The sequence below is a fragment of the Myotis myotis genome, unplaced genomic scaffold, assembly GCF_014108235.1.
Source record: "Myotis myotis isolate mMyoMyo1 unplaced genomic scaffold, mMyoMyo1.p scaffold_m19_p_10, whole genome shotgun sequence".
Classification (NCBI taxonomy): domain Eukaryota; kingdom Metazoa; phylum Chordata; class Mammalia; order Chiroptera; family Vespertilionidae; genus Myotis; species Myotis myotis.
The window spans coordinates 7618452-7640551 of NW_023416314.1; the positions used below are offsets into that span (position 1 = coordinate 7618452).

At 49.0% G+C, this 22100-nt stretch overlaps 2 protein-coding genes across 5 annotated transcripts in view; both read right to left on the reverse strand.

Moving 5' to 3' along the window:
• Nucleotides 1–1115: 1115 nt before the first annotated feature.
• On the reverse strand, nt 1116–10589 carry TMPRSS5 (transmembrane serine protease 5). The gene is given in 13 exon segments (XM_036323978.1): nt 1116–1208; nt 2509–2655; nt 2909–3051; nt 4848–5011; nt 6054–6164; nt 6473–6503; nt 6506–6607; nt 8955–9044; nt 9047–9079; nt 9506–9604; nt 9837–9860; nt 9863–9912; nt 10573–10589. Coding segments are annotated over 13 exon segments (1104 nt in total).
• A 69-nt stretch (nt 10590–10658) lies between these two features.
• ZW10 (zw10 kinetochore protein) overlaps nt 10659–22100 on the reverse strand; it is a 51315-nt gene continuing 39873 nt past the window's right edge. For 3 of the 4 annotated variants that reach the window (XM_036324411.1, XM_036324413.1, XM_036324414.1), the window contains exon 16: nt 10663–11285. In XM_036324411.1, coding sequence (XP_036180304.1) covers nt 11045–11285 — 241 coding nt within the window. In that variant the 3' untranslated portion in view covers nt 10663–11044. Of the gene's footprint in view, nt 11286–22100 lie in introns of all 4 variants that reach the window. The other variant, XM_036324415.1, reaches the window with a different exon arrangement.

The window sequence follows — 22100 nt, forward strand, 5'->3', positions numbered from 1 at the left end:
CCGGATCCAGAGATAATGCAGGAGGCCCTGGTTCAGGACACAGAAGCAGACCCTCCAGGAATGAATATTCATTTCTACCACTCCTTTAAACGTGCTGATAAACTCATGGAAACACTGTGCTATTGCTACAGGCTAATTGCACTTCCTTGGGTAAGCACCATAAAAAATCCATTGCAGTTTTTAGAAACAAGATGCCAATTGCATTTCAATTGCTCAAGAGAGGGGCCCGGAGAAGCTTAACCAGGAAAGTGCTGAGCATCACCGCAGAAGGAAAGCTCCCCAAGCCCCAAGGCTGGGTTCTGGAACAGGAGCTAAGAGCTAAGGAGAGATTGGTCTTGTGGGGAAGCCAGAACTCCCTGAGACAGCAGACTTACGTGTTTCTCAGACTTGCATCATCTCAGCACCAAGGAGGCTGGGCAGCATCCTACACGCAGATTTAACAAATGTAAAGAATTAAAGATAAATACCTCATGATTTCACTCATTTGTGGAATATAGAGAACAACATAGACTGATGAACAGGGACAGATCCAAAGACAGAAAAACAGCAACCAAACTATTAATCCCCAGAGGGAAAGTAGGGGAGGGAGGGGGCAAGGGGAAGAGATCAACTAAAGGACTTGTATGCATGCATATAAGCCAAACCAATGGACATGGACAACAGGGGGATGAGAGCATGAGGGGGGGGGGGGCATGGGGATTTAATGGGGGGGATGAGGACACATTTGTAATACCTTAACTAATAAAGAATTTTTTAAAAAAAGAATTAAATAAGTACATGCCAAAAGTCTAGAGAGATGAGGAGTCAGTTCCAGAGCTTTAAGAAACATGTATGAAAGGGAAATTGTAATTCTACCCATTAGAGAGAGAGAGAGAGAGAGAGACTGAACGGTGACCATACAACCCTTTTATTAAAGTTCCTTTAATAAAAGAACTCCTTGGACCAGTTCACAGAACTGTCATTTAAAACCAACTCCCTATTCCAACACCAACCAGAGTGTCCTTCCAGTGTCCCCACTCCTACCCCTGCCCCAGCAGGGCCAGTCAGAGCCAGGTAAGAACAGGAAGTAGGTGAGACCAACCGTGGAGAGTGGGGAGGATCCTGACTCCATGGGCTTAATCTGGACTGTCCAGCCTTGACCCCATCTTCCCAGGAGCCTCCAGGGCCAGGGGCTCTTCTAAGGAGGCACTGCTCTCACCACCACCCACCTGAGAGCACAGGGAGGAGGCAGGCCCCGGGTATCCCTGGGCATCCTCCCAAGTGATGGGCACAGAGGCTGGGAGGGGAGAGGGCAGAAGGCAGCTTCCAGCTGCTTCCAGCAGCCTATTCCTCTCCAGCTCCTCCCCCATGTCCATCGGCTCCCCCATGGTCCCAACCTTGACCATCCTTCCTCTTGTCACTGGGGCTCTCTGGTGAGATAGAGGGTCTAGAAATCAGGGCCCAAGGGGAGAGGCCCTACCCCCAGAGGCTGGCCAGTGGGTGGCCACTGTGTCATGTGCGGTAATAGGATACATGTATCCATATCTTCTGCATCAGGGTCCGCTTCTCCTCCATCTGTGGACCTGCCAGAGACCCCAAAACAGGAGGCTGCTCTGCAGTGAGGAGGAGGAAAGGGCAGGGCTGGGGGAGGGAGTCCTGAGCTGACAGAGAAGGGAGCTGGATCCCCCCACTAGCGGAGTAACTTTTATTTTAATAAATCACTTAACCATTCGGAACCTGCATTTCTACTTCTATCAAGTGGGCTAACAATACTCGCTTCTCTGGGCTTTTTGTAAGGTTTGAGTGAGGAGTTGGAGGCACGTGTCCCCCGTAATCCATCAAGCTTGTGTTCCGCCACCCACCCCGTGCCCGATCTGCAGAGTTTTCCCTCGCCACGCCCTGCCTTTGTACCGTACTGGATACAAATAACGTGTTTCTATACACATTATCTCACTAGGCCCTCCCTCGGAACAGATGGAGGTGAGTGACTTGCCCAGTGTCACACAAGAATGAGTTGCCAAACCCAAACTGCTAAACGCTGAGCTCTGCCCCCAGCGAGGGGAATGCAGGCACTCGTAGCTGCCTTAGAAACCAGGGGCGAGTGGTGGTCATCAGTACGTCCATAGAGAAGCCCGGGCTCCCTCGCTCCAACCTAGGACTCCGCAGGCCGTGTACAGCTCTTGCCATATTTGATCCTCACGCTAGCTAGCATGCAAGGGCGCCACGATGGCTATTACCCGGCAACGGAGGGTTACCAAGTTAGGAACTTGCCAAAGGTCACCCGGTCAGTGGCAGGTCGGGGCTATCGCACACACTCAGGTCTGCTTTCCCCCCGGCAGGGCTGATGTGGGCAGAAATCCAGTGGATTCAGTGTTCTCTGCATCATTTCCTTTTCCTCTTACTCTGGGGAGCGTTCCTCTGCCCCTCCCCCACCCCAGCCAGGCCCAGGCCTAAGGGGTAAGGGCCACAGTTTCTGAGGGGCAGGTCCTTTACAACCCCCCCCCCTCCCCGCCCTGGCCCCACACTCACCCGCACCATGTCATGGATCCAGTCCAAAAGCTCAGCAACCCTGGCATAGACCCCAGGGTGCTTGGGCTCTGCACAGCCTCGGCACCAGCTGACCACCCCCCCAAGGCGTCACGTGCCCCCATCTGGGCACACCAGGTCCCCCCTTCCCTCCAACCCTCCCCCCCACCCCCGCTATCCCCCTGAAGGGTCCAAGCACAGAGACCAGAGAAACAGGCAGGCAGTCCTTCCAGGTGAAGGGGCACCAGGCCTTCCCGGGGAGCAGACCCTCCATTCTGGCCCCTCCTGCTTCCAGCATAGATCCCGTGTTGCCTCAGCCTCCTAGACAGGCTGCTCAGACCAGGGACCCAGCCCCAGCAAGACCTCACCCCCACCTTCCTCCTTGGCCCCCTTGCTGCCACACCTGGCAGGCATCAGCCCTCCTGTCCAGGTAGCTGACACACAGCATGGGGGGGGGGGCACCCCCATTATACACGCAGGAGCTGTTGCAGAGCTGGGTGCTGAGCAGCAGCACTACCGTGTCCTTCAGCGTCTCCCAGCCATGGGCTGCGGGAGGCAGACGTGAAGATGAAGGGGCACAGAGCAAGGCCGCAGGGTGTAAAGCAAGGCCCAGGAACACGGAGGCCTTGGAGCACAGTGTCCCCAAGACTTGGGGGCTGGGAGTAAAGAGGAGTAGACCTCACTCACACATGCACCCCGAATGCTGAGGCCTGGGCACTGCTGGAACAAGGAGAGCAAAAGTACAGGGCCTGAGTTTAGGGCAAACTCAGGGGTTATTCTCTCAGAGAGACCCACACAGGGGAGACTGCCAGGGCTGGCAGGTCCTCCTCCCTTCTCAAACAGTCCTGGTTCTTGGTCTCCACCAGCCAGGCCTCCAGGGGTCTGTGTGGGTTGTGCCCTGTACCACCTCGAGGGTCCCACTCACACAGAGGACGATGTGTAGAGTGCAGTGGTATGGCGCCCTCTAGAGCTGAGTACAGGCTGCACACCTTCCACCCGGGCACTGAGGAAAAGTGCAAATTCTCCTGGGTGTTTGTACCCAGCTTGTCCTACTGTGAACTCATTTGGGGTTTTCCCCAGGGTGTTTTGGCTTCTTGGGGCATTGTTCCCAAAATGCCCGACAGGTGAAGCCCACACATGTTCTCAGGTAGAATGCAGGCATGCGTTAACTAAACACAGGCACCTGGGGAGAGAGTAGCTCCCTTTCCCTTCTCGTTCAGTCCTCCCAACCACGTCCAGGAGAAAGACTCCATCCGGTGCCCCTCTGTGCCTCTCTCAGTGCCTGTCACCCTGCACTGAAACACAGAGAGCAGGCCCGGCTGAGCAGTTCTGCTGGCAGCCCCTGGCGGGAGCCAGAACACTGTTCTGTTGCCCTGTGTGTGCTTTGTGGTGATCTATTCACTGGAAGTAACTTCGGCTCTCCAGTCAGGTAAGAACTTAAAACTCTCCTCTCAAGTATATTTAAGTCAATTTACAAACAGTCACTCTTGAACAACTGCTCAGAGAGTACCCACATATAATAACATGAAAGAAATGCAGCAACAACTTCTTTTCGGGAAACCCCAGGGTACAGGTAGCAGTGGGATGGAGGAGTGCTGAGTGTTTGCCGGTGTGGGCACATGAATGTGTATAGTGTGAGTGTGTGCACAGGAGTGAGTGTGTTCGGTGTGAGTGTGTGTGCAGGGGAGTGTGCATGAGTGTGTATGGAGTATTGTGAGTGTCTGTGGTGTGAGCATGTGTGCGTGGGAATGCACGTGTGCATGGAAGTCAGTGTGCGTGAGCACGTACTGTGTGAGTGTATGTGTTTATAGGGGAGTGTGCATGTGTACGTGTGTGCTGAGGAGCCCTGGCCCTGGAGTCACATGGACTTGAGAGTCACTTCCCTCACTAAACTTGGTGTCCTATCTGTCTACACCTGCCTCATCTACCTGACAGGACTGTTATGAGGAATGAGTGGAAGAATATTTGGAAAAATAGAAGAAATCTTATTAATTGTAACATGCCACAGGTGGCTGGGACCTGGCACCCGCCTGCAGACAGGGTGGAGCGGCTGTTGGTAGATGAAACAACCGCAAAGCTCTTCAAGGGACCTCCAGGCAAATCCCGCCGCAGCCCAGCATGAAAAGGGCCAGCCCTCTGTCCCCACAAGAGCAGGTGGGAGAGTTGGTGCAACATCAGGTCAGGTTGATGCTGAAGTTCACCATGGTCACCAAATGCACTGAATGCTTTACCGTTTACAGCGCTAGGAGGGACCCTCAGAAGTCAGCCCCGCTGCCGGCCCTCCCAGCGTGTGCCTCTCTCTCACCGCAGCCTGCACCTGCCGCCCAGGGCCAGCAACTCACCTGAGAAACTGAGCCGCAGGAGAGCAACATCGTAGTTGTAATTCTGGGCACTGTAGAGGGTGGGGGATGACCCTCTCCACCACAGGTCCTCATGGGGCCTGACCACACTGTGGCTGACCAGCCCCGCATGGACCCGCCAGCTGGACAGGCGGGCCAGCCTGAAACTGCACTCAGGAGCCACGCTGACCGGGGAAGCAAGGACAGAAAAAGTTGACGTGAGTGAGGTGGCAGGTGGAGGAGCCGGCCAGAGCGGGGACCCCCACCACAGATTGCAAGCTCCCAGAACCCATGCTTCTTAGTCTCCCCTCGCAGCTGGCAAGACACTGGGCATGCAGCCGGTGCTTAATAAGTGCTCTACTCCCGATGGATAGAGAAGGGAGACACTGTGAGTCATCTGCAGTTACCACCGCCTCGCTCCTGCATAGCTCTCTCCACTTTTCACAACAAACGTCGAAGGGCCTTGCGTGATATTCTGACTAAGCCGGATCCTTAGTCTCTTCTGGTTTCCCAAACCCTCAGCCTCCCGGCTCTCCTGGCAGAGTCGGTCCCACCCCTAGTCCCTGTGCCTGTTCAGGTGGCTAAGATGAGGAGACATCGGAGAAGGTGGTGCAAAGGTGTGAGGCTCTAGAGCGCTGGGGGATGCTCAGCCCGCAGCTGGAGGAAGTCCAGGCAAAGTGGAGACCTCTCAGCCCCTGCCCACACCCTTGATTTGGGAAGGAGTCCCCTCGACTCCAGAGCCCTCTTCTCTGGAGTGTCTCCAGGCTCCGAGCAGTTCTTAGCCAGTGCCAGACCTCTTTCCTTAGACATCAGAATTATCCAAATAAAAGGTGGCACTCAGATTGGAGATGGGAGCCTGGTTTCAACACTTGGTTTGGACGCTTATTAGTTGTGTGACCTTGGACAAGACCCTTTACCTCATCAAGCCTCCGTTTCCCCACCTGTAAAGTGGGAATAAGAGTACCGTGTGACATCCTGGGACAAGAACAACCTATCCTGCAGTTCTTGTGAGGGGCAAGTAGGGTAAGGTCTGACCCTCGGATGGGCAGGCTCGCGGATCTGAGTGCACAGTTTCTGGTCGGGAAATGTTCCTCTTTGTCCCCTTCCACAGCCAACATCATCACCCCCAGGCTCCCAGGACAGAAAGACTGTTGCTGGACTTCCCCCCGGGAAGTAAGGGACCCCACTCAACCTCCTCAGAAGCCCTACCTGGGCGGTCACACCTCCCCCGGGAGGCCTCCTAGGCCAGGGGAGAGCTGAGAAAACTGCCAGCAGCTGAGCTTGACGTCAGGCACATGAACTCCCTTGTGGTGGTGAATCTTGGCAGAAGAAGAGGAGAGAACAGAGGAAACAGCTTAAACTGCAGCATGCGTGGTGGGGTCAGTAACTAGACCGTGCACGAGATACTCCAGGATGGTGCTGGAGCAAGGCTGTGACCATGATCGCTTCTGGGATTTAGGCTTGTTCAAAAGCAGAGGTCCTCAGGGGAGAGACACAGTGCCCAGAGGCCAGGAGAGGCACAGAAGGACCGCCTGCCATTCCCTGAGCAGGCTGACCACCAAGACAGACAGAGGGCCCACTGCCTGCCAGCTCCCCCTCTCCCCAGGCCCAGATCGGGCCCCAGTCACCTGAGGTGTCCAAGGCTCTGGCAGATCCGCACCCCAGGGCAGGGCTCCAGCCCTGGCAGCAGACCAGGAGCCAGCCTGGTCAGGCTCCCACCTGCACTTCTAGCAGGAAGTCCTCCGTGTTTATTCTGAAAGATACTGAAACGGGGCATGACAGTCATGTCCCACCGGCCATGGGGGAAAGGCATGTGCCTAGAGGAAGCATATGCCATGGGGAAAGGTGTGTGCCATGGGGAGAGGTGTGCGCCATGGGGAGAGGTGTGCGCCATGGGGAGAGGTGTGCGCCATAGGGAGAGGTGTGTGCCATGGGGAGAGGTCTCTGCCATGGGAAGAGGTGTGTGCCATGGGGAAAGGTGTGCGCCATGGGGAGAGGTGTGCGCCATGGGGAGAGGTGTGCGCCATGGGGAGAGGTGTGTGCCATGGGGAGAGGTGTACACTGTGGGGGAGAGGTATGTGCCATGGGGAGAAGTGTGCGCTGTGGGGGAGAGGTGTGTGCCATGGGGAGAGGTGTGTGCCATGGGGAGAGGTGTGTGCCATGGGGAGAGGTCTCTGCCATGGGGAGAGGTGTGTGCCATGGGGAAAGGTGTGTGCCATGGGGAGAGGTGTGTGCCATGGGGAGAGGTGTGCGCCATGGGGAGAGGTGTGTGCCATGGGGAGAGGTGTCTCTGCCATGGGGAGAGGTCTCTGCCATGGGGAGAGGTGTGTGCCATGGGGAGAGGTGTGCGCCATGGGGAGAGGTGTGTGCCATGGGGAGAGGTGTACACTGTGGGGGAGAGGTATGTGCCATGGGGAGAAGTGTGCGCTGTGGGGGAGAGGTGTGTGCCATGGGGAGAGGTGTGTGCCATGGGGAGAGGTGTGTGCCATGGGGAGAGGTGTACACTGTGGGGGAGAGGTATGTGCCATGGGGAGAAGTGTGCGCTGTGGGGGAGAGGTGTACACCGTGGGGGAGAGGTGTGTGCCGTGGGGGAGAGGATTGTGCCATGGGGAGAGGTGTGTGCCGTGGGGGAGAGGTGTGTGCCATGGGGAGAGGTGTGTGCCGTGGGGGAGAGGAGTGTGCCATGGGGAGAGGTGTGTGCCGTGGGGGAGAGGTGTGCGCCATGGGGAGAGGTGTGTGCCGTGGGGGAGAGGTGTGTGCCGTGGGGGAGAGGTGTGTGCCGTCGGGGAGAGGTGTGTGCCGTGGGGGAGAGGTGTGCGCCATGGGGAGAGGTCTGTGCTATGGGGAGAGGTGTGTGCCATGGGGAGAGGAGTGTGCTATGGGGAGAGGTGTGTGCCATGGGGAGAGGTGTGCGCCATGGGGAGAGGTCTCTGCCATGGGGAGAGGTGTGTGCCGTGGGGGAGAGGTGTGTGCCGTCGGTGAGAGGTGTGTGCCATGGGGAGAGGTGTGTGCCTTGGGGGAGAGGAGTGCGCCATGGGGAGAGGTGTGTGCCATGGGGAGAGGTGTGTGCCGTGGGGGAGAGGAATGAGGTGGGCAGGGTCAGCTGGGCCTGGCCATTATAGATCTGAAGAGACCTTAAGGATAGTGTCTGGGTCACTCAGTGTCAGGCTCCCTGCTCCCAGGACATAAGGTCCGTTCTGAGAACAAAATAACCCTATTTGTGCAGCATTTCAGCTGTGTGTTTTAACCAAGGGCTTTTAAATGTGTTCCTTCACTCGGCATCATGCAGCCTTTGGGGTGTCACCATCCTCCCATTCCGAGAGGGAAAACTAAGGCGTGGAGGTTAAGCAACCTGCCCAAGGTCACATAACCTGCCCTTGACGATCCAGGACCAAGTCCTTGTCTTCTGGTTTCGAGTCTTGTGGCAATACTAGTGAGGGTCACCACTTACTGAGCATCTGTTCTTCCAGGCTCTGTGCTAGCCTCTCATATGTGAGCTCGGTTATCCTCACAACTTCATGCAGTAAATAGGTTTATCTCTATTTCACAGAGAAGGAACTGGAAGCTCCAAGAAGCAACATGCCCACAGTCACTCGGCTCCCAAAAGGCAGGCTCCAAGCTAGTTCTAACTTCTGTAACTGATTCTAACCAAGCCCCAGCAGCATCAAACCTTCTGACCTCAGCCCTTACCTAGAGAGGAGAGGCCAGTGTTGGGGGGAGGGGGAGACAATGCATAGTGATGTTCCCAGCCCGCAAGGGGGCCACTGGGCAGAGACCCCTGCCCGTGGCACGCTGTCTCCCACACACCGGGCTCCTCTTCCCCTCCACTGCTGGCTCACTCTGCCCCAAACAGCAAGCTGCCACCCCTTCAGCAGCCTGGGCTCCTGGCCCTGCCCCAGCTCGAGACCAAGACAGACCCTGGGAGTGCTGACAGCCCCATCAGAGAGCAGCTCCGCACACTGGCCGGTGTCACCACCCTCCCACCAGAGGAGGAGATGCAGATGGGTGGCAGGGGAGTCATGGCCCTTCATTTTGGTGTGCTTGCCCCCAGCCAGAAGGGGGTCTCAGAGTTGAGAAGGGTGGGATAGGGGTCCCCAGGCCTTGGGTGGCCCCCTGTGCTGGGAAGCGAGGAGGGCAGGGCTTCCTCACCCTTGGCCTCCGAGCAGCTCAAAGTCATCTCCTCATCTTGCAAGGTCCCGGGATGGGCTGCGAGGCCACTGGCCACAGACACAGCACTTCGGAGCACAAGGACAAGGAAAGGTCACAGAGAGGGGCTGGAGGAGGAAGAGATTCCCACAAAAAGGCCGAGGTGGCAGAGGGAGGCAAAAGCAGCTGCCTGGGGCCTCCTCATCGGCCCCCTGCCTGAGGCAGGTCCCCCACCCAGCACGCTGAGGAGAGGTGCAGCGCTTGCTGTCTTGTCTTGATGTTTGAGCAGGGCCTCCCAGGATCACTCACCCCAGTACCTTGCACCTCTCCCTGTCGGACTGGAATGCAGACCCTCCTGCTGCAGTTCCCCGTCTCCCCTTGTGCACCCAGAGCAGACAAGAAAGGCGCTCACTCATCTACCTGCCTTCGCCCCTGCTCACGTCTACTCCTCCTCCCAGCATCCCTTACAGCTTGTGCCCTGACCCTCCCCAGACACTGGAGGGCCCAGCGCTGACCTAGAAGCCACGAGCCCACACTCGCACCAGCCAGCAGTCCCCGGGCTCCCAGCACTGCACAGCCACACTGCCTGGAACACCAGCGCCCTGCCCAGGAGACTGTGGGGGAGGCAGAGCAGGGACTGGGTGCCCTGCTCCTGCCTGCCGGCCTCACCCCGAGTCACCACCACGGGGCCAGGCAGTCACTGAGCGGCAGCTTGAGTTTGTCCCACTGCTCCTGACACCTCTCCCTTCCTCCTCTCCCCCGAAGCCCACAGAGCCCACTCACTCCCAAAAATGGGAAATCAAGAGCAACGTCAGATCTAAGGTGAATAGCCAGATGGCCTTTTGCCATCAAGAATTTGGGGCTGACCTAAGGTGGGTCAGGGGAGGGGAGAATCAGGGGGCTCTCTGACCCTATTATTCCCCTACAGCCCAGTCTGGCCTACTGGGCCTCAGGCCTCTGCAGTGCGTCTCCTGGCTTTGCTCTGAAGATCCTAGGTCGGGGCCCTCCTCCGTGGGGGTCTGGCTGCCCAGCATCAGGCTCTCAAGACCCCCACAGCCTACTACAGTGCCACTTGCACATCAGTTGTGTCCTCACTGCTGCTGGCAAGCCCTGCTCCACCTTGGGGACTTCCCATGTGTTCCCCCGGGTGCTCTCCAGGCCTCTGCTCTCCCTGAGCCCCTAAGCCCACCCAGCTCACTCTCACAGCCAGTAGTCTCAGAGCAGAGGTCTGACCCAGGTTGGGCTGATTCCAAAGCTTAAGCTCTTCACCCCAAACCTTGTCTCCCACAAGCAAGGACATCTGCTGAATCCTTCAACATCCCTCCTCGGGCCTCACGATCCCACCCTTCTTTGTTCCCTCCTATCTCAGAGGAAGCAGTGCACCATCCACCCCTTCATTCAGGAAACAACATTAGCCCAAGTGAACAGGCCATGGTGGGGGATGCTGCAAGGAATTCAAGATGAATTAAGGTGGGCCTCCAGCACCACCGCCTAAAGGAATCAGCATGTGAGTCCTGAAGATGAGTCATGGAAACACAGCACAAGGTAAGGGAAAGGTTTGGAGTGGGCCGGGGTCACGTACCTATGACATGAGGCCATAATGTATCAAAAGAGATTTTAATTTCAGGCACCTGGGTGCAGGTGGGCTGAGTCCAACAAAAAGGAGTCAGCAGAGACTGAAGGAGGAGGCAGACTTTTATTAATCCTTGCTGGCTATAAGCCGTTCTGCTGATGTCCTTGGTTCCTCCCAATGCCAGGTTTCTTCTGGTTATCTGAGCTATGCGGTGTTCAAGACTGCAAGCTTTCTGCAAGATATCTGCTAAGCACAGCAAGTTTTTCTCTTCCCCATTTTATTCTCTTTAACCCTTTCATTCCCGTCTTAAAAGGTACATATAAAGGAAAAGAAGAGGGATGGGGTCGCCATTTCTCCTTTATTACTGCCTGCATGAGAGGGGATATCGTGGATGCCTAAGGAGTAAATTCACATTATTACCTGGGGTATAGGCTGGTAGGGTCCCTTTACCTGGGTAAGGACAAACTGTCCTACTGTCTGGTTAACTAGGACTTATAATCTTGTTTGTACAAATTTGGTAACTATCCTGAAAATGCAGGGCCTGAAGAGGAGGAGGAGGAGGAGAAATAGTTTCAGGGGGCCCAAAAGGGGTTAAACCCAGGTTAATTTGGGCAGAGCTGCTTGTAGGCTGGACCATATGGGATGCTCTATGCTGTCCTGACTGACCTCTTTGAGCCATTGAGTATTCTGTAGAATGCGTTGTGTTTTTTCCTTTATTTGACCTGTAGAGTTTAGATAAAAACAATAGGAGGAGTTAGCAATTAAACCCCTCCCTCTTTGGCTAAAGGGCTAGTAGGGGGACTATTTTAGGGATATAAGAGATCTGTGAGGTTCAGAAGCACTATGCAGGTAAACAGAGAGATGTGATCTGGAGAGAAATCCTGTAAATCACCCTGGAGCCAGAGGTCTGTAATGAGTTTGAAAGTATCTTGCACTGTTTGGACGGGAGAGTCTGTGCCAGGCAGGGGAATGTTGGCACTAACAATCTGCAGGAAAGTGGAAGCCTGGGTATATAACTTATTAGTCATTTGGCGGATATTCGAGAGGGGCTATTTCTTCTCCGGGAAGGCTAATGGAAAGGTAGGTTACCCTGGGGTGAGGTTCCTGTTTTCTCCAGTTTTGTCCCTTGCTAGGCTTCTGGAGCTTTCTTTTTTGGTGAGTTTTTACATCTGTACTTGGCCTATTGTCCTTGCTCTGGGGGTCAGGGGGACGATGAGGCCTGGGCACAAAAGGAAGTAGTGATGGTATCTAGGGGTGGTATTTCCTGAGTAAAAATAGGGCTTGTAACCTGGTGGAGACAAACTGTTTTATACATTTTAGTATTACTGGGGTAAAAGCTAGAATAATATGAGTTATGACAAATGGTCTAATGGAAGGAAAGAAACATTAGTTTGGAGGGTTGTAGTCTATTTTACCAAAATGAGGTTTATTCTCTATTTATTCCTAAGTGTCCTTGGTTTAGGGAAGATAGGATTTACTAGATTGCTGTGGACTGCTGTTTTACTATCTCAGTTTCCCTATTCTGCTTGTTCTGGCTTACTGGCCTGTGTTATTTATATAATTTCCTTTTAATAGTTCCCTCTACAAACCTTCTATAACTTTCACAAATCTTATTACAACTTTCATAAACATTCTTACAACTTTCTCACTTTCTTTTTCCTTTAAAAATGTATGTCCATGCCTTATGTCCTCTATTATTAAAACCATATAATTTCTAAACCTTAACATTCCAATAATAATCAAAAAGTAAACAGCCAGCATTTCTTAGATTGACATTTATGAACATTCTCACTTTTAGAAAATATATCTTTAAAAAAGCACAAGACATTATATTAACAGTTCTAAATTTACTTTATAGATTTTCTATAATAAAAGCTAAAATTAGGTGAACTTGAAACTTGAAATACTTAGTTGTTTATTTAATCCAGCAATGTTCCAAAGTTTTTAAATTGCAAAAGACTTTGGAAAATTATGTATAGGCATATGAGGCTGGAGAAAAGGCAGGGGAGGAGGAGGAAGTAGGCCCAGCAGCCTGTTCCTAAGCCTCTAGCTGCTTGGGTTTAAAACTGCTACATTTTCACCTAGAGATAACATGCTAAGGTTTGGGTGATAATGAGTTCAGCTTCTGATAGTAGCTGGACTGTTAAGTAAGCACTTGTAGTTTTGCAGTAAAGAAAGTTGTTCTTTGGGAAAAGGATGTGTGTGTGAGAGGCACTGAGGTCAGAGCAGTTTTCAGAGCATTAAAGGGGTGAGAATGCTGGCCTTGGGATCTAAAGGCTCAGTGAGGAGTCCTTCACCATGTCATGTAATAGAGGAGCTTTGTGAGAAAACTGAAGTTGGGAACTCAGAGGCAAGAGCACCTAGTGAGCCCGAGAAAGGAGACTATTTCTTGTGTCGAGGAGGGGATAGTCATGGAGGAGATAAGGCCCCTCTCAGCTCTGCCAGCCAGGTACCAGGTTACCATGAAGCTGTGGCAGTAACTGATTAATTAAACTAGAGCCCACTGAATGCTTTATTGACCTGAAGCTCCTCCAATGAGCAGGCCCCTTGGAAGGTGGCTGTGTTCATGGCTGTTAACAGATTAAATAAAATGGACAAAGGCTATGAGGGACAACAGGAAAAGTCCTGTCACTGTAAACCAAGTGTCTACAGCACAGCTGCTGTGTGTGACCTTAGATTTATCTGATGTTATAGGCTGAACTGTGCCCCATCCCCTCCCAATTTATATGTTAAAGTCCTAACCCCAGTGCCTCAGGGTGTGACCATATTTGGAGGAAGGGTCATTGCAGAAGTAATCAAGTTAAAAGAAGCTCATTAGGATGGGCCCTAATTCAAGATGACTGGTATCCTTTAAAAAGGGGGAACTTGGACAGAGATACACACACAGAGGGAAGATGACCTAGAGAGACAGAGAAGATGGCCACCTATAAGCCAGGGAACAGATCCTTCCCTCGTATGGCACCAATCCTGCCAACACCTTGACTTTGGATGTCTAGCCTCTGGACTAGGAGGTGATGCACCTGGTCTCTAAGCCACCCAGTGTCTGGCACTCTGCTATTGTAGCCCTGGCCAACGAACACATCTGAGACATAGAGGCAGAACAACCCCTGGACTCAAACAAACCTGAGTTGGGGCCCTGACTTTGTATTACCCATTGTGTCCTTGGGCAAGACACTTAGCCTCTCGCAGCCTTGATTCCTCATCTGTCAGATAGGGACAATAATATCCTCCTCACAGGCGTGTTCTTAGGATTAACTGTGAAAACATACAGCTTTGATTTGTTCAGATCCAGGTTGCATATGGCCCCTCAGCAACTAGGGGTAGTTGCAATGTAAATTCTGACCAGCTACCAAATGCTGATGACAATGAGTCACTTTGCAAAGGAGCTGTAGGACAGAAAAAAGGGCCTTTCTTTTTCTTTGCTGTGGCCTTCCACAATTTATGAGAAGTACCTGGCCATTAAACCCAAGACTGTTAGCTCCTCTGATTCAAACAACCCCTCTGTTCAAACTGAAAGACAAGATAAGCTACTCTCAAGGCTCTATTTTTGTATACCCATCCTCCCTGCTATTTTTACAATTCAGGGATAATTCGAACCAAGGAGTCTATAGTCAGTAAAAAGTTCTCTTCCCACTCTCCTTCAAACAAGCCTCTTTTGAATTCATCGTAACTTTTGCTCTAAGTATGCCTTATAGGCTTGGGGAAAATACTGATAAGACACCTCACTATGACATCTGCTGGACTGTCTTCCTGAAAAGCAAACTAACTTTTCTTTTTCTTTATTTTTTCATTCAGTGATTGCTATTTCATTTTATTTATTTACTCAAATGCTCACTTTCTCGATTACTGAAGTTGCTTCTCATTTCACATCCCCTTCTTCCTCTTATTCCCACCCATCCCCCACTGAATAAACTAAGGCAAAATCATTTGTAAAAACGTCACAATTTACATTATCACCTATCTAGATTTCTCTTTCAAAATAATTATGAATTTGTGGCATTTTAAAGGGCTTTCAACTTAAACAATTCTGAAATTTTTCATAGAGTCTTCCAGATGTTTTTTTCTGAATGGAAACTTTGTTAGCCTATAATCTGTCAGGACCTAAAAAAATATTTGGTTGGTTGTTTTTCTTCTTCCTCTCTTTGCTCTAAATTGAAATTGAGTTCCATGTCATCTGTTTGCAAAGGTTTTCCTCCCTTCTTTTCTTTCTTCAATGGACCACTCACACTTTTAGAGTAACAAAACATCATTTAAATGAAATGTACAAGGCAATAGCCATTGAGCTCAGTACATTAAATATTTATCAATACAGTAGTACAAGTTTGTGAAATAAACATCAGATCCTGTAAATTTAATAGTTTCCTGTAAAAGAAAAAAAAAATCCTCTCCAAGCTTTTGCAGCTCAGAGTATGGGGCTTAACAAATAAATAGTTCATAGTGTGCCAAAATCAAATTGCCAAATGACTGACTACATCCTACACTGCAGAAGGAAAAGGCCACTATTGTTTATACGTGTGTTTCATTTGATATTTGACACAAACTAACTTTTCAAATCAAATATGCTAAATTACAAGTGCACTGGGGTGCTTTGATCTTTCTGGTTCGGAAGCTTTGCAGAATTGGGCTGTTTGAGGGATACTATCCTGGCTTCAGTTGGTTCTAAAGAGTTCTGATAGCAAGAACTAAAGGTAATTTGTGCCTCCAGGTGGTATAAATTCCAGGCTTTACTATACATATACATAAATTCAAAGATCCACACAGCCAAGGAAAGAAGCTCTCTTGGGCCCAAAATGAAATCCTCCCCATGTGAGAGGGCTCACGGGTGATTTACAAGGACACTCCAGCTCTGCTACACAGGTGCCCCCTGTTCTCTTTATTTAGGCCATGTTGCCACACATTATGTGGGGCTGACCTCAAATTAACCCATTATTTATTTAGCTTATCCTGTCCAGCTCCATATGAAGGAAAGCATGAGACACCATCCCTGCCCTCAGAATTCATGTCGTTGGAGAACTACCTATATAATTAAACTCCCAACTGTGTGTACTGAGAAGTGCTAACACTAGAGTTAATATGTCTGTGCCAGACGCTGTGCTGTGTTTTCCAGAGATTGTCTATTTCATCTTCTCAGCAGCCCCATGAGGTCAGTCAGATTATCCCCGTTTTACAAACGAAGATTCTGAGTCTGAGAATGAATAACATCCCAGGTCACAGAGCTAAATGTAGGCTTGAGTATGCAACCAAGTCAGTGTGAATCCAGCCCAACCCCGGCACTTCTCCCTCCAACCTGTCACGTCCCTGTTCCCTGTACCCACAAATATACTTCAGTGCAAATCGGAAAAGGTGTTTACTATCTGTACTTCATGGAAGAATATGACCCCTTTCTTAAATGAAACTGACTTTGTCTTTATAAAAAAAAGTTGTCATATAGGTCAGCTTCTCTTCTAACTGACCTATTCTTTCCTTTTTACTGCTTTGTTAGCAGTAAATCAAGATTCTACTGAGTTCTCAGAGATCCCAAGTTACATTCTTATAGGTTGACAAGACAAAGTAAATGTTAAACAACCAGGCACTTGGGGTAAAGAGGAACAGAAAGAAAATTAGAAATACTGCCACATGTATGCAGCACAGCACTGCCCACCAGGTGGAAGAGGTAGCTGATATTTTTCCAAACAAGAAATTGACACAGCTAGACGGGGTTTCAGCTCTCCGTAAGTCTGCTGGAGTTCCCACTCTGCTAAAATCCAGAATGTCCAATGTGCTTTTTAATTGTCTTGATAAATAATTACTTTTTAGAAAGTCAAAGAAGGGAACTCTTTTCCCAAAACATCAGTAGAGAGCAACTGCCAGTTGCACAAGAGGCCAAGAAGAAATGGTATGGCCTAAGCACAGGCCCTGGCTTTGGGGAAGCATATTTCAAAGAGCATAGAAAAAGGCCAAAAATCACCTCACATCCATAGACTTTGAAAGACATCAAAGAACACAATTTAGGCTGCTACCTGAATCTGTGTCTCCCAGGCTACAGCTCCTTTTTGCTCAAACAAATGTTTTTTATAATTTAAAAAAAGGGGGGACATCATTCTATGAGTGAAAATGGAGGTGGAGGAACTGTTCAAAGTGGAAAATCTGACCATATAAGACAATGAAAAACAGGAGTGAAGGTGCAAATGGAAATCAGTAATGAGTTTTACAAAACAAAAACAAACAGGTCCTTCATAGACAAAAATGTAAGAATGGGCTGGACAGAAAAATAATATCAGGAAGGTCAAAGTACAGAATATGTTGACATTTATGAAAACATTTCAAAGGATTTGGGGGGCAGGGAGGGAAATAAAAGTGAAAGAAAAGAGTTCAGCTATACTTGGAGTTGATAATGTGATGTTATCACACTTTTGCTTCCACGTTCCCTATCAGGAGAATTATCTTCACCCTGGAAAGGACTAAACATGCTTGAGAGGGAAATTAAGCCCAAGATAGGTGAAAAGATAGAAAGAGAAAACCTATGTCTGAAAAGAGTTCACCATCCTAGACTAAGATGAATGATATTGCTGGGACTTAAAATAAAAGAAACTGCGCCGAAACCAGTTTGGCTCAGTGGATAGAGCGTCAGCCTGCGGACTGAGAGGTCCCGGGTTCGAGTCCGGTCAAGGGCATGTACCTGGGTTGTGGGCACAGGATGTGCAAGAGGCAGCTGATCGATGTTTCTCTCTCATCGATGTTTCTAACTCTCTCTATCTCTCTCCCTTCCTCTCTGTGAAAAATCAATAAAATATATTTTAAAAAAAGAAAAGAAACTGCAGATGTAATCACAAATCATGTTCCAGTCCTTGAGATGAGAAAACATCCCAATTTTCAAAAAGGGATAAAAGATCTAATGCTATTTCAGACCAGTTAATTTAGGTTACTTTTACTAGAACAGATTACTAACCAGGTGAATGGTGATCAAGAAGTCCTAAATTTTTTATGTTTAATAATAATGAAGATACAGACATTGCAAATTATTAATACTATGGATTGAGGAACAGAGCTTAGTACTGAAATGAAATGGACTTTCTAACAAAGTTAAGCTGACATTTCATGTTATGCTCAATTTTTATCATACTGTATGGTAATCAAGCATAAATGGAGCCCTTCATGCAACTGAAACAATTAATACTCTTTTAAAGCAGCATCTCTAAAGTCAGAGAATGTGGAAGACAGAAGACAGCAAGGGGCTGCTCCACTCCACCAGTCCTTAGGAAAGGGGGTTGCCTTCCCTTAAACCACACCAGTCCAGACTCCAGCCAACAGCCAGGCTTAGGACGTAATAGCTGGAGCCAAGTTACCATGTTTGCTGGATTCTCCATGAAAGGAACCAGAATCTGGTTGTAAGAGGGCAGATATCCGCTCTACTGAAACAATCAGCAAAAGGAAAGTCTTTCCTGGGCACCTTCTGACCACCCAGAACTAGGGGTGGGTGAGTTAGCTGAAGCAAATGGCAGGGGCAAGGGAAGGGGCACTCAAAGGGGCGTGGTGGCATGAGTCAGCTGCCAACTGCATCTGAAGTGTTTGCTATGTGGGAACCGTGCTCAGGGAATGGGGGCAGAGTGGTTCCAGCGTGAGCACTGAAGGTGAGGAAAAAGGGAGTCCAGCAGCTAGAGGACAACTCTGGTGGGCAGAGGAGAGAGGGAATGACAAGAGCTGAAAGAAGGATGCAAAAGGAAAAAGCTTCAAAAGAAACTGAGCCCGAATTTGAAATGATACGCTGTCTGGCACTGACTTCAACATTCTAGTGTGTGTTTGCCAGAGCAAGGGTGGGCAGGGAAGGAGGGTACAGATGAAACAAAAATTGGGTGATGAGTACCCATGTGATGCGTTCACCTTATTATTTTACTTTTATGTTTCCATTTTTTAAAGTTTTTTTTTTTAACCTACTGAAGGTTTCCCATTAGTCTGTTGTTTTTTTAAATCCTTATAAGGCTCTATACAACCGTTCCCCCTCCTCTCGTTACTTTGCTAGCCTCCTTCCTCCTACTCTCGGCTATTCTGTGAGCTCATCGGGCACACTCCTCCCACCTGAGGGCGCTACAAGGTCTTGGCTCAGATACCCACATGGCTTACTCGCCTTCTCCGGGTGTGCTCTAAGCCCTATGCAGAATGGCAGCTCACTCCTTTCCCCCACTCCTGGGACTCCAGTAGGGTTCACATTTACCACTCTACATTTACGTTTTTTCCATAACACTTAAAATGTTCACCCACAGTATCTATTTTATTACCTGTCTTTGTCACTACAATTTAAATCACCATAGGGATAGGGAATTTTTGTTTGGGTGGAGCTGTTCAGTGACTAGTGCCTTACCTGGCACCCAGTAAATGTTAAGTGGAATGAGTGTAGGAAGTTTTAACTGCTTACAAGGCGGAGACAGGGGAGGGAGTAGGCATGTTTGGGCTTGGTGCTAGTATCTTCTTCAGTAGCTGCAGGAGCTAAGACCCAGTGACTCCCATCCCACTCTCTTGCACTACATAAGAAATCCAGGGTGCCTGATTTCTGAGGAGTAAAGAACTTATATATAGCTCTTCAGAATTATGGCCCTCCTCCCCAACCTCTAAACAGAGGTTTAAAAACTTGGTTTTGAAACATCTAAGGCTATCTTGTTATATCATGTGACCTCACAAAATTTTAACCAAACTCCTCATGACAAAGTGAGAAATTTCTGTCTAAACCAGTGGTTCCCAACCTTTTTTCGGCCATGTCCCACCTAAGCATCTCCAAAATCCTGACGCCCTGCCTCACCCCCCACCCCCTGCCCCCGTGACATATAATTATTACTCAAAAAGTGAACTCCTATTCACATGGAAGAATACTGAGGAAGAAATCACTAAGAAATTGTTAAAAAATATAATAATATGAAGTGATATGAAAAAATAGCAAATAAAGTTTCAAAACATATAATAGAGAACTGAAATGCATAAATGTCACAATATATATTAATATACTGTCTATGAAGCCCCTAGCACCATAAGAAATGCAGAAAATTCACTGTCAATAATTCATTCTCGAATTCCTCCCCCCCCTTTTAAAATCAAATTGCCCCCCTGTAGGGCCCCACATTGGAAACCACTGGTCTAAACCACATAATTGACAAACTTCTCATAATTGGAGCTTTCGAGAAATTTTAAGCTTCAGCAAAATGCTTATTTTTAGGAGGAAGTTATCACAAATGTTCAAAATCATGTCTATAATTAGGAAGAATGTGAGCATCAAAACCCAATTTAAAAAGACTACTTCTTGTCAAGACTTTTTTGTATGTAAAGCAATTTCTAATAGCCTTACCCCTCCCTGCATTTGTAGCTACCTCGCTCCACTAAGAAGTTACTCTTATACACTTCATTTATCCAAAACACAAACTAGCAGTGGGGCTTGGACAAACAAACCATTTTTGGGCCTAGTTTTCTTATGACAAAAATATCATAGGGTGTGTGTGTGTGTGTGTGTGTGTGTGCGCGCATGCATATGTACACTGTTCAGAACTTTAGAAGACAGACATAATCTTGGGAAATCAGATAAACGATAGAATAAAATCCCACAAAAAGCTGGGAATTACTGCCTTAAGGATAACCTAGGTATTTGCAAGCATGGGGGAGGGAATATCCACAACTCCTTTAACAATGTTAACCTTTTGACCTATTCACTAGTGCCTGTTCAGCAACACTGCAGCATGTAGTACAGATGCTGTTCAGAGAATAAATGACCTTCCTGGGACGATCAAGGCCAGATCAGAAGGCCAGGATAAAATGGCCACACTCCCTGGCTTCCACTTCCACAGATAGGCCTTCATGTCTAGTGCTGCTTCCAGGCCTGAGGAAAGGGTGCCATCTGGAGGACCTCCGTTTTAGAGAGAAACCCTGTGCAAGACAACCATGAAACTTGTCACCAACCATATTCAGTATCCCCATAATAGCAGGAGCCACTTTCAAGTCACCTTATGTATTTAATCTTGGGGAACCTTTCTTGAACTTCATTTCTCAGTCATTTGTGTAGTTCTGATTGTTGTTTGGAAAGAGATTTCTCCATTGGCCCAAAGATCCACTAAATGAGTAGAGTGTCTTAAAGTTCCCTTTCTCCCATAACCTATAAGCTCTTTCTATGGGGATGTGGTTCTACTTCCATTTCAACTCAAGTTCTAATCAGAATAGGTACCTTCAAAGTCCCTATAAGAGCTGCCAGACCCAGCTTCCACGTGCTCCATCAGGTGGTTCATCCCTACTCAGGATGAGCATCCACTTAATCATCGCCATTGCTTTGGCAGAGAAGAGGATGGAGTGTCCCCATTCTGTCTGCCACAGCATTCAAACTGTTCATTAGGGGAAGTGTCCCGGGGGACAGATTCTACCAGTCTCAAAAAAACTGTAATGCAGTTTTCTGTGCTACTGTTAGGAGAGAAGGAGTGAGGAGTGAGCTTTTCAATTATAAGACATCCCAAGCCCAAATTGCTATACCTGTCAAGCAACAAGAATAGCTTCTATGAACAAAAGAAATCTGCCATTCTGTTTGATAGTCTTGTGATGCATTTCAGTTCTATCCTTAGTTCCCTATTCTCTCAGTTGCTGAGAAAAGAATGCTACCTGAAATTGTGTGATTTTTCAAAAACAATTATTTTCTTTACCTGTAAAAATGGCCCATTCCTCCTCTCTCAAGAAAGAGCTTTTGTTCTCAAAAATCTAAAGTTGCTTCAGGAAATTTTTTCAGTGAGTCCTCACAGGACATGCTGAGTATAGACAAATAGCTTGTCATTAACCACAGCCGAGTTCTGCTATACAAAGAAAACCAATCGTCCCCTTCTTGTTTGTTCTACGGCCCCTAAATAGGTAAAAGAAAAACTAAGCAACCACAATGACTACAGGCTGAGCCACAACCAAGAATGAAAGGGCAAAGGCAGAACACTTGCAGGAGGATAAACCATTTGCTATGTGTGCCCAGGGTCAGCCATTGGGCCTAAGGAACCATGCTCACTGTATTGAAAACTTCCTCCAGACAGCATCTTCCTCAAAAGCACATGAAGAGCACACCCTCACCTCTTTTCGCAGGAAGAAACCATATTTCAGTAGGAAAAGACACACCTAGAACACTACAGAGATCCAGGACAACTTAAAAGTAATATATACCCCCAACGGCTGCAAAGAGTTAAACACATAGTAAGTTGACAGATGACCTATGCCCACCAAGTAAAACTCTGGGCTACAGAGCCCAGAGTTAGTGTCTCATGGCACAAACATGCTGAAAGAACACTGGCAAGTTTAAACCTTTGCCATTTGCCCTGGCCAGGTAGTTCAGTTGGTTAGAGCAGTGGTCGGCAAACTGCGGCTCGGCAAACTGCGGCTCAGCAAACCGTGGCTCGCGAGCCACATGTAGCTCTTTGGCCCCTCGAGTGTGGCTCTTCCACAAAATACCAGCTCTTCCACAAAATACCGACTTCTGCGCATGAGCCACGAAGTTTCAATCACACTGTACATGTGCGCCCGCACGTGGTATTTTGTGGAAGAGCCACACTCAAGGG